Source organism: Anthonomus grandis, chromosome 12 (genome assembly GCF_022605725.1).
Source record: "Anthonomus grandis grandis chromosome 12, icAntGran1.3, whole genome shotgun sequence".
Taxonomy (NCBI): Eukaryota; Metazoa; Arthropoda; class Insecta; order Coleoptera; family Curculionidae; genus Anthonomus; species Anthonomus grandis.
In genome coordinates this window covers 20,059,359-20,075,151 of record NC_065557.1, presented here as the reverse complement: position 1 = coordinate 20,075,151, position 15,793 = coordinate 20,059,359, and the positions used below count along the sequence as shown (strand labels likewise).

The following is a 15,793-nucleotide window of genomic DNA, read 5'->3' as shown; positions in this document are numbered from 1 at the left end:
AGTAAGCTTTTAATTTTACCCTTATTCAATTGTATTTCGTTTTACCAACAAACATATGTAATCAATATTGATAAATATTTCTCGCTATTTTTATACAAATATTAATACTTGAATTCTAAACTCAGAGATAAACTCAGATTTTTTTTTAATAAGAAATATTGCCATTTAATATTCTCAAATGAAAATTTTAAAAAAATATGTAATTTTTTTTTAATTCGCCTTTCTTGCAAACGATTTGTTTTTGGTTAGTGAAGTTTTATAAACAAAACTCGTAAAAGGAGAAATAGTACAGTCAATTAGGCATCCAAAAAGATTGTGAAAAGATACATGCAGCCGTTTTTATTTGTCAGAGGTTAGTAATATATGAGGAACTATTCAATTGCGAGAAATTTGTTTAACATACTTTGTTTTGAATATTTTTTTTTTAATTTTCATTTTTTTTCTAACCTTGGCAGCCTGGTATTTCATCCTAGTTGATTATATATACCGGGTGGCGCATCGAAAACAAAACAGAGCCAATTACGGGCAGTCCATTAACTTAAAAAAAAAACGCTTGGACCCGTCGATTTTATTTTCGAGGGGGACACTTAATAATCACAAAATCACTTTCCCACCTACAACCCCCTAAGCGGGGTTGTAGGTGGGAAACAACCTACGGGGTGGCACTACCCCTAAAATCTTAAATGGGAAGGGGGGTCGAGTGATACCCCTTTGGAAAGGTCTTTTAATTCTCTTTACAAGGGTACTTGGTTTGACGCAATTTAAGTAAGTCCTTTTTAAAACTTTTGCATTTAAACCTTAAAAGGTAATTTTCAATATTTTTACTTTATCATAGACTACTAAAGGTACTTTTAAGAAAAACAATGTCAGGCAGTAGGACAAAACCATCAAGTATTATTAAATTATGAGACAAAAAATGAGATAGCTCTATCATATTACAGAATATTTTGACTTTAAGACTCTCAAAAAATTATCGCAAAAAGTGTTTAAAGTGCTTAAGTGTTAGCTTATAATAAATGTTCAAAATGGCCACCTCCATTCTCCATACAATAAAAAAGATTTTGCTCAAAGCGTTGTCGCACGTTCTGCAATACTTCAGGCGTGATTTGAAAACACTCATTTACAATTCTGCCTTGTAAATCTTCTAACAAAGTGGGTTCAGTCTCATAAACTTTGCTTTTTAAGTGACCCCAAAGAAAAAAGTCTAGAGGTGATAAATCCGGCGATCGTGGAGGCTATTCAATACCTACCTCTTCTTCCAATCCATCGTCCTGGAAACGTCCGATCCAAATATTCTCGCACGAATAACGTATAATGTGATGGGGCACCATCCTGCTGAAACATTAATCTATCCTCATCGTATCTGTCATTTTGAGTTTCAATTATAGCTGTCAATGCTGGATCAATGGCCTGTTGTAATAGCTCTAAGTACATTTCACCTGTCAGATTTCCAGGTAAAAAAATGGACCAACTAAATTATCACCAAAGATATTAGCCCAGACATTTAACTTTTGTGGGTATTGGGTGTGTACCTCACGATACACTCTAGGATTATTGTCGGACCAATATCGGTAGTTATGACGATTGACCAAGCCATTTAGGAAAAAAGAGCTTTCATCAGAGAAACACGTAATAAACAAAAAATTTGGGTCATTAATAATTGGTTCACTCATAATTTCACTAAATTGTGATCGCTGATCGAAATCATCTTCATTCAGCTCTTGCACAAGATGTATTTTGTACGAATGAAACTTATGAGCTTTTAGAGTTCTTTGGATACTACGTCGACTAATACCTGTGACAGTTTCCAATTGACGGGTACTTAATGTAGGATCTAGATTAATATGCCCTAGTACAGCCACTTCCATACCTTCATTCCTTACGGAATTTTCAATATTGCGTTTGCGATTCGCCACTGATCCAGTTTTTTGAAATTTGGAAACAAGCTCCAATACATACTTTCGCTGCACCTTGCTGTTTTCATGTCGCTCATTAAATAATTCCGCCGTTCTATTAGCACATTGATTATTTCCAAAAAAATAATTCAATTATTTCAACTCTTTCTGCCGTTGTATGCACAATTTTTATTTTTAAAAATAGGTATTACCTAAAAAAACAAAGTCCCGCACTATAAATCACCTTTTTAACAGCGTACTACTTAGAACTTAAAATTTAGAATAAATTGAGAATAATTCAATTTTTAGTTTTGGTCAACAAGAAAATTTTACAAATATTTGTAAAATTTTTTGGCTGACCCGTTCTCTAGTTCATCGGTATTATTCTAAAGATATTTATTACCTGTCGTAAATAAATTAATATTAATACCAACGTGGTCTGTGATTGAGATAGTGAACTAAAGCAAATTCTTTTTAAATGTATTTTTGCGATAATTTTTTAAATATCTAGACTTAAGGTCAAAATATTCTATAATATGATAGAGCTATCTCATTTTTTGTCTCATAATTTCATAATACTTGATGGTTTTGTCCTATTGCCTGGCATTGTTTTTCTTAAAAGTACCTTTAGTAGTCTATGATAAAGCAAAAATATTGAAAATTACCTTTTAAGGTTTAAATGCGAAAATTTTAAAAAGTACTTACTTAAATTGCGTCAAACCAAGTACCCTTGTAAAGAGAATTAAAAGACCTTTCCAATGAGGTATCACTTGACCCCCCCTTCCCATTTAAGATTTTAGGGGTAGTACCACCCCCGCTAAGGGGGTTGTAGGTGGGAAAGTGATTTTGTGATTATAAAGTGTCCCCCTCGAAAATAAAATCGACGGGTCCGAGCGTTTTTTTAAAAAGTTAATGAACTGCCCGTAATTGGCTCTGTTTCGTTTTCGATGCGCCACCCGGTATATAGCTTTACATCTTCAGGATAAACTGTAGAAAATGTATTAATATTAGTTTTTTGTTTATTAATTTTTCTGTACGACTCGCGGTTTACCCACCCTTTCAAATTCAGTATTATCCATGAAACAGCAAGAAATAAGGATACAGATTGTACGAAAAACTCTTTAATTTTAGTAAAAATACCTTTGTATAGTGTGAATTTTCCAATTTTAAGAAAATTAGCTCTCTAAGAAACTTTAATTAATCTCTATACAAAAAATAATACATCCTTAGAATTAAAAAAGAAAAAAAAAATTCGAACAAATGAAAATTTGGCTATAGTTTTCTGAATGTTTGTGTATGTTATATCATATTGTAGTTTTAAGCTGACTTTTATACAAAAATCACTTCAAAGTAATTTTTTTTAATATTATTAGTCTAGATAACAAAAATCATAAAAGCAATCATTAAGCATCTACTTAATTTAAAAAATAATATAACCTTTATGATTTATTTAGTTTTACAATAACATACATTTTTTATATGAACTTGAAACATTTTTATATTGATTCAATTTATTTTCATAAATATAACAAAGTGGTAGCTTTTTTTTACGTCTTCTGATAAAAAATAGTATTTACCAAAAGAATTAATATATTATTTTTTTATGAAATTTATCAGATTTTTTGTTTTAAAATCAAAACACCAATATTTATGATAACACCTACTAGCGAGAGTAGACGTTTTAAGCTTTTAAGCGGATTATCCTTTTAGCATTTATGGTGAGTTTAATAGCTTCCGAAACTTTTAACCTGTTGCAACAACACACACATGTGCTTTTTGTATAGGGAAAATATGTATTTACATTTAAAAGCTTCAATATAAAAAAACATATTTTTTTCCATTTTATATTTAATATTTAGAAGATTTTAAAGCCTAATGTTTTAACATACTTTTAAACTAAAGGGATTCTCATAAGTTAATATAGTAAATATTTGCTTACGTGTGAATATAAAAATCAAAAAAAAATTAATACCTAACAGCAAGCTATTTTTTTCGATAACTACAGATTTATTCATCATTTTATGCTGCAAAGCTGTGCTTAATACTTATAGACATAAAAACATATTTTCAAAAACGAAAAGCTGGTTTTTGCAGCAATTATAATATTCAGCCAGGCAAACCGCTTCCGGCACTTAAGGCATCTTCAGTGCTAAGTAAAAAATGTGAAAGAAAAATAAAAATAGTAAAAAATTTAATTAACTTGAAACAATGTCAAAAAATATTTTTTTCAATACTGGCCAACTTCCCAATTGTCTTAAGGTAAGAGCTTCATCCCCACTCAAAAATAATCCAGAAATTAGTTGAAAAGTACATTATAATTATTTAACCAAAAAGCAAATTATTAGGTCTGAACAAATTGAGTTTCAAAGTGCCAAGGTCACATCCGATGCAATATTTTCACTCCTTATTTTTAACCTTGAAACAGTGGTAATGCTGCAGCAGCAATGTTTTGTGACTTGACTGAGACATTTGATTGTGATAGTCACGAAATACTGCTGTGAAAACTTGAGCGGGTTCAAGGGTTTGGATCTTTAGTGGTCTTATTGGCATAATAGATGGCAGAGTGTTTCTGTAATAGTCTCTTTTTAAGGGATAGCTTGTAACTCATGGTGTTTCATAGAGTTTCTTAGAATCTCGAGATCATTTGTTTAGATTGCGGATGATGCAAACAACAATTTTGTGTTATGACACAATGCAATAAATCTTAATATCACAGTTAACAGAGATATTGTTGAAATTAAGAAATGGGGGGATTTTAACAAAGTGTGTTTAAATATTTTAAAATTATTACACAGGAATTTCAAATTTTATTATTACAATTACATTGGTTCATACAGATATATTTTTCTATTATAGAGGCTACAATGAATACAACAAAAAATGTAAAATGGTCAAAATAAGATATTCTCGAAAGCTCGCCACAGTTGTCACAAATAAACAATAAAAATGCCTTTTTTCTTGACTTATGGTTTAGATATATTTTTATGTACTTTATTGTTTACAAAAAATATACCAAGAAAATTTAAATAATTTTATTATCATATTGTAATTTTGGGTATAACACCGTAACCGTAAATCTTTTATTATAAGTGTGACCTTACCAAATCCGTACTCACGTCCCCAGTACATTTTAACATATAAAAAATCTTTAAGTAAAATTTTCAAATCAGGTTTGATGATTCCTTGGTTTGAAGTCCTGTGTTAATTGGAGTTCGTGTACGTAGAAACGCATATATTGTATTAAAATCCGCAGCGTAGTGAAATTGGTAAGGTCTAATTGTTTCTATCGATGGCGAGTTGATATTTTTGGGTTAAGTTACATAGTCGCAGTCATGGACTGCGACCTTTTGTTCATGTTTAAAGTTAAAAATTTCATATTGTCGTTAACAAATTAAGGGGCACTTCAAATTAATTTTTATTTATAAATATTTAACTATATAATACTCTTTTATAGTAGGTGTACTTTCTATTATACGTATTTTAATTGGAAGCTATAATTAATAGGACAAAAAGTTACGCAAGGGATGCAGAAAACAGAATATTTTAAGAAAGAGAAATAGCAATACTGCGTTATGGTTATCTCAAAAAGAACTAAAAAAGATCTGCCATCCTGACATCAACTTGTGAACATAAGCCAACATAGCGGTTAATTAGTAGTATTTTATTGTTTTGTTGTATACGACTAATTAGTAAATATACTTAAAATATACAACTATTAATCGCTTTACACACGGCATCCAATCCAATTTGATGCATAGTGATCCAATCAAAATTGTGAGGTTACCGAACAATTTTACAATAGCAAATATTAGTAATTAAATAGCTGAAATAGAAAAAATCACTTAATAAATTGGAAACCTGGAATAAGTAAGAAGAATAACCGTTTAAATTACTATACAAAATTGGTGAATGCATCAGGCAAACCATCACTGTCCGTGCAAATAATTGAGACAATGAAAATTTAAATAAGCCTAATCTATCTTTATAGCAACATTGAATAAAAATAATTAATCAACTAGGAAATTTTTAAACTGGTCTACATTTATGTGATTGAGAAGTCAACATCGTTTTACTCTTTTACTCGTTTTACTCTTTAAAGTTTATTACCTAATATTCATATTACAAAAATAACTAATTAATATATAATTTCCTGTAATGCTAAGATTTTCTTTAGAAAATCAAAATTTAATGCCTGGAGAAGAAGTCTCGCAAACTTGACAAAAACGCATGAAAACGTCTCTCAAATTCAAATGATGCTGCAGTAATAATAACAAAAACTATGTTAACATGACATTTGACTCAAAATATATCACTGGTGATATACTTTGGGTCAAGGTATACGAATGATGACGCTAAGTAAAACTTTTAAATAATTAGAAATAGAAGAGTTAAAATTTTTGCGATTAAACAAAAAAAATACAATGCCAAGGTAAAAAGGAGCCTGAGGAACTTTGAGCAGATATCGAACATTAGATATATACTTACTTTTTACCTATTAAAATAATACACGTCAAAAAATTAAACAAAAGCATTTAAGTTAAACGATTTTTTTTTTAAATTTAGGCCAAGATACAGTAAAAAATACCACAATGAACGTAAATAGAGCATTACATTCTATATGCAAAAGAGAACATTTTGTAACATTGATTCTAGGTTACACAAGATAAAAAGTTTAAGATTTTTGAGTGGATAGATCAGGAGTATATCAGTTATTTCCTGTAAAAAAATTATAATGAACTCTCTCAAGCAAGCGATTATTTGTAATGCTATCTCTGAATAAGAACTTTCTAATTTACGAGTAAGACAAAGAAATTTAATCAACTTACATTACATATTTTCAAGCTCTTAAATATGCTTTTGGTAGGATAAAGAAGAACTTTTTTGAGCAGAGTATTCTAAAATTGAGTTCACACGTAAGTATAAAGTATTGTTCATATTGAATATGGACATATAAAATTTTGAAATCTATAACATTATCAGTTACTATATCGATCAATTTTCGATAAAAAAAATCAATATGATATCGATCAAAAAACGGAAATCGCTTTTATTTATATACGACTAGAAAACTAAAATATTGTAACGGCATTCAGGAACACATTTACTCCAGTAATACAGTTTTATGTCAGGAACAGACTCTTCTTTTATTGACAATGTCAAAACTTTCACCTGACTCACGTTGACTGTCTTTTAATTGTTTCTAACGTGAAAGAAAAATTTGGCCGTGCTTAGAACAACTTTCTACATTGTTCTTGCCGATGAAGACCAATAATTTTATGGGAAATACTGACAGTTCAAGCAAGCAAATATACAAATTGTAGAAAATTTAACCTACCGGGATTAACAATAAAATAATAAATTGGAACCCAAATGAGGAGTCAAATAAGAGATAAAAAAATCGCTACTATAGGTGAAAAATAATAAAGTAAACGAAAAAAGAACCCTAAATAAAGTTAACAAATTCTTATATTGACATTTTTATAACAATATGACAAATTGAAAATCATTTTTTTAATTTTGTATATAAATATAATATTGTTTAAAAATTATTTCGTAGGTATTCTTAAGAACTAATTAGGAATCTTAATGCACTTAAAAGCCATGATTTATCTCACAGACTAGAAATATTAAATTTTTGTATTGCCACAATAAATAAAACAGGGATTATACATAAAATTTACAAAATTGTTAAAAGAAAACTATTTTTGCGGTACGCAAGGTTGATTACATAAGAGAAAAGCTCCACTCAAAGGCTCCGGCAGCGGCTCCTTTGATGATGAAAGAAACCGCAAGATGGATTATCATTGACGGCAAATATAAGGGTTAATATTCAAACTAGATAAAATCGTAAAGTAAAATGCAAAGGGGTAGCTGGTCACCTAGAATATTCTCTTTGATCCCTGCAGATCCTAGAGAAAGATATTTGTTTCAAGAAAAATGTAATAATTAAGCGAAAATAAAGGGGATACCGAATAACACATATGTACATCATTAAAGCTCTTGAATCACATATTATCCCATTCATTGAAAATATAGATCCATAATTCATCCTTCTACCTGATAATGATTGTACGTGTCCAAGATATGGCTAAATTATTTTACTTACTATAATATTTAAATCAACAATTCATCAGCACGTAAAAGCACTTGATAGTTCATCAGTCAGTAAGAAATTTGTAACACAGCTGTAATAGTAGCTAAGTCAAAAAACTATATAGAAATGTTGAATGTGAAAGCATGTTTTAAAATTTAACTGGCTTGATCGTTATTTTGATTAATTATAGATAAAACTAGGTTCTTGCGAAGTATCTGATGAAATTTTTAGAAAATTCTTGTTTGGCTTTTTAGAATGTTCGTGATTGAGACATTTGATTGATAACATTTTTCAGATTTCTCCAAAAATATTCGGAATTTTATAGGTTTTTAAACAACTTTTAATAAGCATTAAATTACATTATTGTGCCCCAATTAATTAAACTAACCTTTGTACTTTTTATGGTTGAAAAATCGAAATCTCAATGGTTAACCTTATATTGACCAACTTAATCAAATGATTTTGAAATATCTAGTATCTATGAGATACTACTGATCTGCTTTAATAAACTCTTTTGATTTAAACACGTGACAATGTCTTTAACAATGTCTCGCAACATTATACGATACTGACTGTGGTATTATTGTTAACGACCTATAAAACATAATATTGGTTGTAATAAGTAAGAACTACTAAAATTTGTAAGGCTATTTCATTTTTCAAATAAACTCTCTATAGCCACTCAGAAAGTTCGAGACATATAAAACCATATTAGATACAATAAATGGGAACCAGGTCATTTTTATTTACGCTGGTAAGGAACGCTAGTAAGGTGTAATAAAAATTGATGCGAATGTGAACTTACCTCGTACGCCCTAAATAGAAGGTATAATTCACGAGGCTTGGCATCCATGGGGAGACCGCTTACAAATAATGTTCGGACCTGAAAAATAAAAAAGAAAATATATTATTTTTACTCGTTTATCTCTTTGCCTTTATGCTTTTTTGACATGAAAACCTTATGAAGTAAGTTGAATGAGATTTAAATTTACTCTAATTAGATTGATAAAAATTCCAATAAAAATAGGTGAACTGATTTCATTTCCTGAAATATCATAACGGAAGACTATAATAGATAGATGAAAACTTCATAAATTGAAATCCCGCTGACGGTTTACTTTTTAAAAAACTAAAACTAAAACATGTTTTAATAACGTATAAAATTTGTTTTATAGTATTTTTATAACAATATACATCTAAGAATTCTCAGATCTGCAATAAAGTCGTATCAATTTGCTCTGATAGCAGAGCCGACATTAAGGCTATTTCGGTTGGAAAGTTCAGCTGCAAGGTTGTACTGAAGTTTATAAAGGTCCCAGAGAAACAGGTGAAGAAGGCTGCAGGGTTTAACTTACCCGGTTACCTAATTCCCCACAATTACTGGTAACGAGAAATGGCATTCCTTTACTGGACTGGGATGCCAGTCGGCCCTAAACATATAATCGGCATAGCGAAATATGTAGCTACTACCTCATCAATAAAGAGTCTGATAGAGAGATCCTCTGGAAATGGACGGCTACTTCTGGCATAAGACAGACAGTTCAATGATACTTAGAAGTGTCCTCTAAATGTCTTACCAAGCAAGTACCGCTCTTACAGAGAAGTGATATTCGAATTGTAGATATCCCTTGGTATTGTGGATAACCCGGAATGCTTTTGGTTACTATGCCAGGAGCATTGGGAGGAGGAAGATACTGACTATATTATATATCCAATGCTCAGGCGTGCTTCTTTCAAATATCATATCAAATGCATTTTATGTTCGGCATATTTCGTTCATCTTGATACAAAACGGCCCACTGACTCAGTGTAAAAAAGCGACTTATTTAACCGTAAATATAATATACTAGACATGTATCAATGCTATTAAAAGCTTCATTTACATCTATTTATTTTTTTAGTTATAATTACTGTCTAAGTTAATATCTCAATTTCGATATCACAATACACATCGTTATATAGTAACCAAAAAATGTACGTTAACTATTATCATAGACTAAAAATATTTCAGATAGTGACTTTATCTATTTCAATCATATGTTACTAAAAAAATTAGAGTGATAAATATTAAAATATTACATTTAATTTATTTATTAAATAAAATCATATAATTGTAATTAAATGTATTTATTTAAAATTTTATAATATATTTTCAAAATTATTAATAATAATAATATATTAAATAGCTTGCGTTTAAAAAGTCAATTCTAACAAGGCTCCTAAATAAAGCTATCGTATATAATTTACGGACAAAATTTATTATTATTTTATTTTCATGGTTATTTTTCCATTTTATTAATAATCGATCCATTAAAATATGCAGATCTATTCAAAACATATAAATTATCTTGCCATTAAATAAAATATCTCTATATGGTTTTCTATTTTACGATTTTTATAATTCATCACGATATAAAAACTGGATATTGATTTTGAATTTACATAAAATATCAAACGCGGTTAAATTTATGATTTATATGACCTAGAAAGAAAAATAAAACATCAAAAACCAAATATAGTTTAATTTAAATCAAATTGAAGCTCAATATTCCTTTTCAATAAGGATATGCATTCATTCATATCTAGAGTGTGTTTAATGTAACCTGAAACCGTTGTGTCGCTTGTAGCCCTAATATCTTTAAGATCTGATCTTTTTAAACAAAAAAATATTTTTTGAGACGGTGACTTTGTGTAGTCTAGATTTTCGAAAATTAGTAATAGCAACTTAACTTCAATGTGGTTGACTGCATTCTTCCTGATTTTACCAGGTTATTGGAGTAATCTTATTTAATAAATAACAAATTTTACAACCAGGTGGAGAGGCTGGTGTGCCCTTAATAAATTAGCCACCTAGATCTTCAGATCTGATAAGTTTAGATTATTTTCTTAAGGGAGTTTTCAAACAACAGGTTCACATGGACAGATCAAGAAACAGAACCTTGGCAAAGTTCTTTAAAATTTTACACTTTATTGTTAATAAATAGAGAAAAGTAAAATATATTGGAATAATAATTATAATTTGGGATATCTATGTTAAGAGTTTATTAAAAATTTCACTGGTGAAATGGCTACACAAAATAGTATCGCGGATATCTTCGCATTTAACAGATATGCTTGTAATGTTATAATTTATCTAGTTGCAAATTCTACTGAAAGAGAAGCAGAAATATTTAAAACTTTTCAGTTGTGAGACCCAGGAAGAAGAAAGTGGCTCTTTCTTCTTCAATATGTTTGCATTAAGAGAGGTCAAAAGAAAATAGTTCAAAACTTGTAATTTTCTTTGATATTGCAACAGAAAATAAAAATAAAGGAACCGTGGCCATAAAGAATCAAAATCTACAATTATATCAAATTTGTAAATTTAAAGAGAGTCAGAGAAATCTGAGGCAAAAAAAGCGAAACGAGAAAAACTAAATCTAAGGAAAGTAGAAAGCCTAAGAAAAATTTGATACACAAAAAAGGAAACTTACCCAAGAAGAAAGATGACACAAGTGCAAGTTACATACATATATAATTTTACAGATGAAACGGAGTAGTTTGAGGAACCAAGATCACCCACGGGGGAAGAAGCAAAGTGCTTTTTTTTATTTGGTGAATATTTCAGAGGTTATCTGCATCATGTGTGATTGGGCACCCGTGTACTGAATAGGCTCGTTACAAAATCAAAATGTATATTTGCGACTTTCGCAAGTATACGTTTGCTGCTTTTGTTTATTTTTTCTGTTTGAAATACCTAAGATATAGTACCTATGAGTACGTAAGTGATTTTGAAACAAAATTACTTGTTCCAAATTATCTGTAGGTCATGTTTTATGGTCAAAACTAACAACTTTTTACAAAAGTTTAAAAATCTTTTAAATTAAAGGCATTCCAAATTACCCCCTTTTACCCTACGTTCATTTGTATTTCAACAGATTTTGCCATTAGTGTGATACACCCAGTATATACTAGCATAATTATAGTATTACACACAACATGTTTTATTTATATATTTTTAATACAAACCTTATAATAATTACATATCATGAAAACATGTTTCCGGCTTCTGGTTTAGTAGTGCATGAACCCGCGGGAGAGCAACGAGCAACGGTTGCCTAGAAACAGGTGTGTTTAAAGTGTAAATTGCACCTGTTCTAAGGTAGTAAGGCATAAAACGTGCCGTAAAAATATACATTATGTATCAGCTGTTCAATATCTAGTTTAACGTTCTCTAGCATTAGGCAGGCACCTTGAGAGCGGTGACGGCGCCGGCATATGCGGGATCTAGGGACCGTTTTTTTTTCTTTCATGCTTATATCATTTGATACATAATGACGTAAAGCCACCTGTATATTTTGTAAGGAACATATTTTGGGCAGGTATCTACTACGTACGAGCCTGTCTCTTAGAAAAAAAATTGACAACAAATAATTGGGTGCTTGTTCTGAAAAACATTGACGTTATTTTTAGTTTGCAATAAAAACTTTTTATATGATGATAAAAAGTTTTGTGTGATGTGTCCTGTAATAGTTAAATATTATACGTAATAATAATAAATTAAATATAAAAAAATACCAAGTATATTATTCTAAACCTGCAAATCTTCTATAACTTAATAATCCTTTATAACTATATTTAGGGAGGTTTAGAATTATTATTCTTTAATTTGGATTTCAGCAAATCAAAGATAACTCCGAAGTCTGGGATATGAGTTCACCTACTATTACTTAAATGACATTTAGAAGATTTTAGCATACATTATCTGATTCGAGGAATGAAAAAAACTACTTTAACTCAGTTTGATAATATGCACTTTTAAAGAGGACCGTCAAAAGGTATTGGTTTATACCGGGTGGTGCGTCGCCGAGCGGAACATAGGAAAACCCATGTCAATTTTAAGGGGGTCAATTATTGGCTTCCCTGTACATTTTATAGAAAAAATGTAGGATAATTTTTTTGAAGAGACCAATCTGGCATTTCAAAAAATTTTAATAGGGGAAACTTGAATTATTCAATTAAGTACAATTGCAAAATTAGCAAATTTTCGGTTCAGGTAAAACCAAACAGGCATCAGTAAAGTGAATATTGTCACTGACGTGAGGAAAAGTGTCAATAAATCAGTGACAGTCGATGTTTGAAAACAAGTATGATTTATTCAATCGACGAAAAAATAGCCATAATTAAGTGGCATTATGCGGGAAACAGCTTTAGAGCAGTATCTGAAATGTTTTCAGTTTATTTCCCCACCAAGCTTATTCCGTCCATTTCAACTATTAAACGTATTGTCAATAATTTCGAGTCCAAAGGTACCGTAATAAATAATTGTAAATGTTCAACTGGATATCGAAAATAGAGCCGAAGAAAGAGAAAACAGAGCTCTTAATATTCTACTGAGTGTGGAGGAAAATAAGATGGTTAGTACGAAGATTCTTCAAAGGTTCTCTGTTTGTTTGCTTCAGTCAAAAATATTTTATTTGTTGCACGGCTTCTTTAATTCCCGAATTTCTTATCCTACTACGAGCTGTATTAGCAGAACTAGGAAAATGCGTGTCTTCTTTCGCCTTTATTTCTGTTTCAAACGGATTGTTTCTTAGAATGCCAACTAACTCTCTATCTTGAAAGCCATTTGAAATTTTTTGTTGACCAAAACCTGGATTTCTTACAATAGCTCCATATTCTGCAATTTTTGCCTTAGCTAAGGAAACGGTATTTTGAGTAATGCCCAATTCTTCTGCGATTCCTCTTATAGGAACTCCATCCATCAGACGAGTGTATATTATCGCTTTTTGTTGAGAAGATAATGCAGACATTTTGAAATAACGATTTTGTTGACGCGGCTATTACAAAATTAAATTAATTTTGACAACATCAAAATATATTATTCTAATAGACCAAGAGATTTAGAAGATTTTGCTGTCCCAGTTTTTTTTTGGCACGATAGTACCAAATGGATGGTTGCCCAGCCCATAATGCCCGTATGTTAGAGAATGCTTGGAAAATGCTTTTAACGGCAATATATTTAGTCCACGGTACCGGATACTTTGGCCAGCCAGGTCACCTGATCTTTCACCGAATGACTTCTTTTTTTGGGGTCATTTAAAAAATGTCATTTATAAAAGTGTAAAATTTGAGAATCTAAACCAGTTACAAAACGCTATTTCGTTAGAATGTAATAAAATTTCCCAATATCAACTTAGTAACGTTAGAAATGAATTTTATGATCGGTTAGGATATTGTTTAGCTGTTAATGGGGGGTTGTTTGAACATTTGATTAATTGATGTTTTTTCTATTATTTTTAAAAAAGTTATTGTATTTTATTTTATTTTATTCTATTTTTCCACACTTAGTAAAATATTAAGAGTTCTGTTCACTCTTTTTTCGGATCTATTTTTGATCTTCGGAGTTAAACATTTACAATTATTTACTGCAATGTCTTTGGACTCGAATTTACTAACAATAGGTTTAATGGTTGAAATGGACCAGATAGGCTTGATGGGAAAATAAATTGAAAATATTTCAGATACTGCTACTGGTTTAATTAAATTCTAAGTATGATAAAATTATTTTTTTAATAATTTTATCATACTTAGTTAATAATTGATAATAATAATTGTTATTGGTTTATCTTCATCGTTATATTAAATAAAAGTTTAGATAAAAAAGTAATGTTTACGTGTCTTACTTTAAATGTATGGTTGTGAGATTTATAAAACGAAAAAAAAAACATTTCTTGTATTCGGCTGTATGTCAGATTTGACAAAGCCTTATAACAAATTATTTGCTGGTGGCTGGTGTCCGGTTTTACCTAAACCGAAAATTTAGTAATTTTGCAATTACATCAATTATATTTAATTGAATAATTCAAGATTCGCTTATTAAAATTTTGAAACTTTGCACAAGGGGTTGCCAGATTATTCTCTTCAAAAAGTTATCTTAATTTTTTTCTGTAAAATTTACAGGGAAGCCAATAATTGACCGCCTTAAAATTTACATGGGATTTTCTATATTCCGCTCGGCGACGCACCACCCAGTATATTTTTTTCGAACTGAGGGTTATCATCGAAATGAAACTCTTCATTATCTCAGAGTGAAGTATCCTGATCGATTACACAAATTGCACACATCATAAGGTATCTTTTCATCCCAATAACTTTTTTTAACGTGAGCAAGTGAAGAAATCAAGATTATTATGCTTCTCCCTATTTAAGACAATCTTCATGTCTCTTTGAGACAGGTAGCTAGGGAAGAAGAAGAACCAGCCTTCAGCGTTAAGAAGTGTGCCAAAGTTTTACTCTTATAAAATGTAATCCTCCGAAAACTTACCAAAGGCGATATACCAGAAATATAGAAGATTTCAGTTTTATTACGAAATGATTTGCTAGATCTAGGTCTGCTAGATAGAAATATTCTAAAGGTAGAATACACATACAAAAATGAAGTAAGTTGTAAAAATTACTATTATAAAGACAAAAACTTACACGGCATGAGGGAAGGTCAAAATAAACATCCAGAAAAAGTCAATCAATGAAAATGAAAATGTTTAAAATGGAATATGCCTTGTTTTTAGAAAAATATTAATATATGTGTAAATATATTTTGGTAAAAATTTATAATATTTTTGGAATTTACAGACATGCTACATCGAAAAGTAGTTATTAAGAAAACTATGGCTGCTTGATAATAAATTTAATATTATTATTATTTCTTTTAGTTTCTTTAAGTTAATTTAGATATTTATTGCTGTTAATTTATCATAAATTATAAACATACACAGTGCTTTCATGACAAAACGAACTTAAGTAACTTAAAAAAAACACATAAGTT

General features: G+C 30.0%; 1 protein-coding gene across 7 annotated transcripts in view; it reads right to left on the bottom strand.

Moving 5' to 3' along the window:
* LOC126743407 (uncharacterized) overlaps nt 1–15,793 on the bottom strand; it is a 527,051-nt gene that overhangs the window by 68,252 nt on the left and 443,006 nt on the right. For all 7 annotated transcript variants that reach the window (XR_007662858.1, XM_050450485.1, XM_050450488.1 and 4 more), the window contains one exon: nt 8,795–8,872. Coding sequence is in view for 6 of the 7 variants with exons in the window: in XM_050450485.1 (XP_050306442.1) it covers nt 8,795–8,872 (78 nt within the window). In the remaining variant the exon portion in view is untranslated. The remainder of the gene's footprint in view (nt 1–8,794; nt 8,873–15,793) is intronic.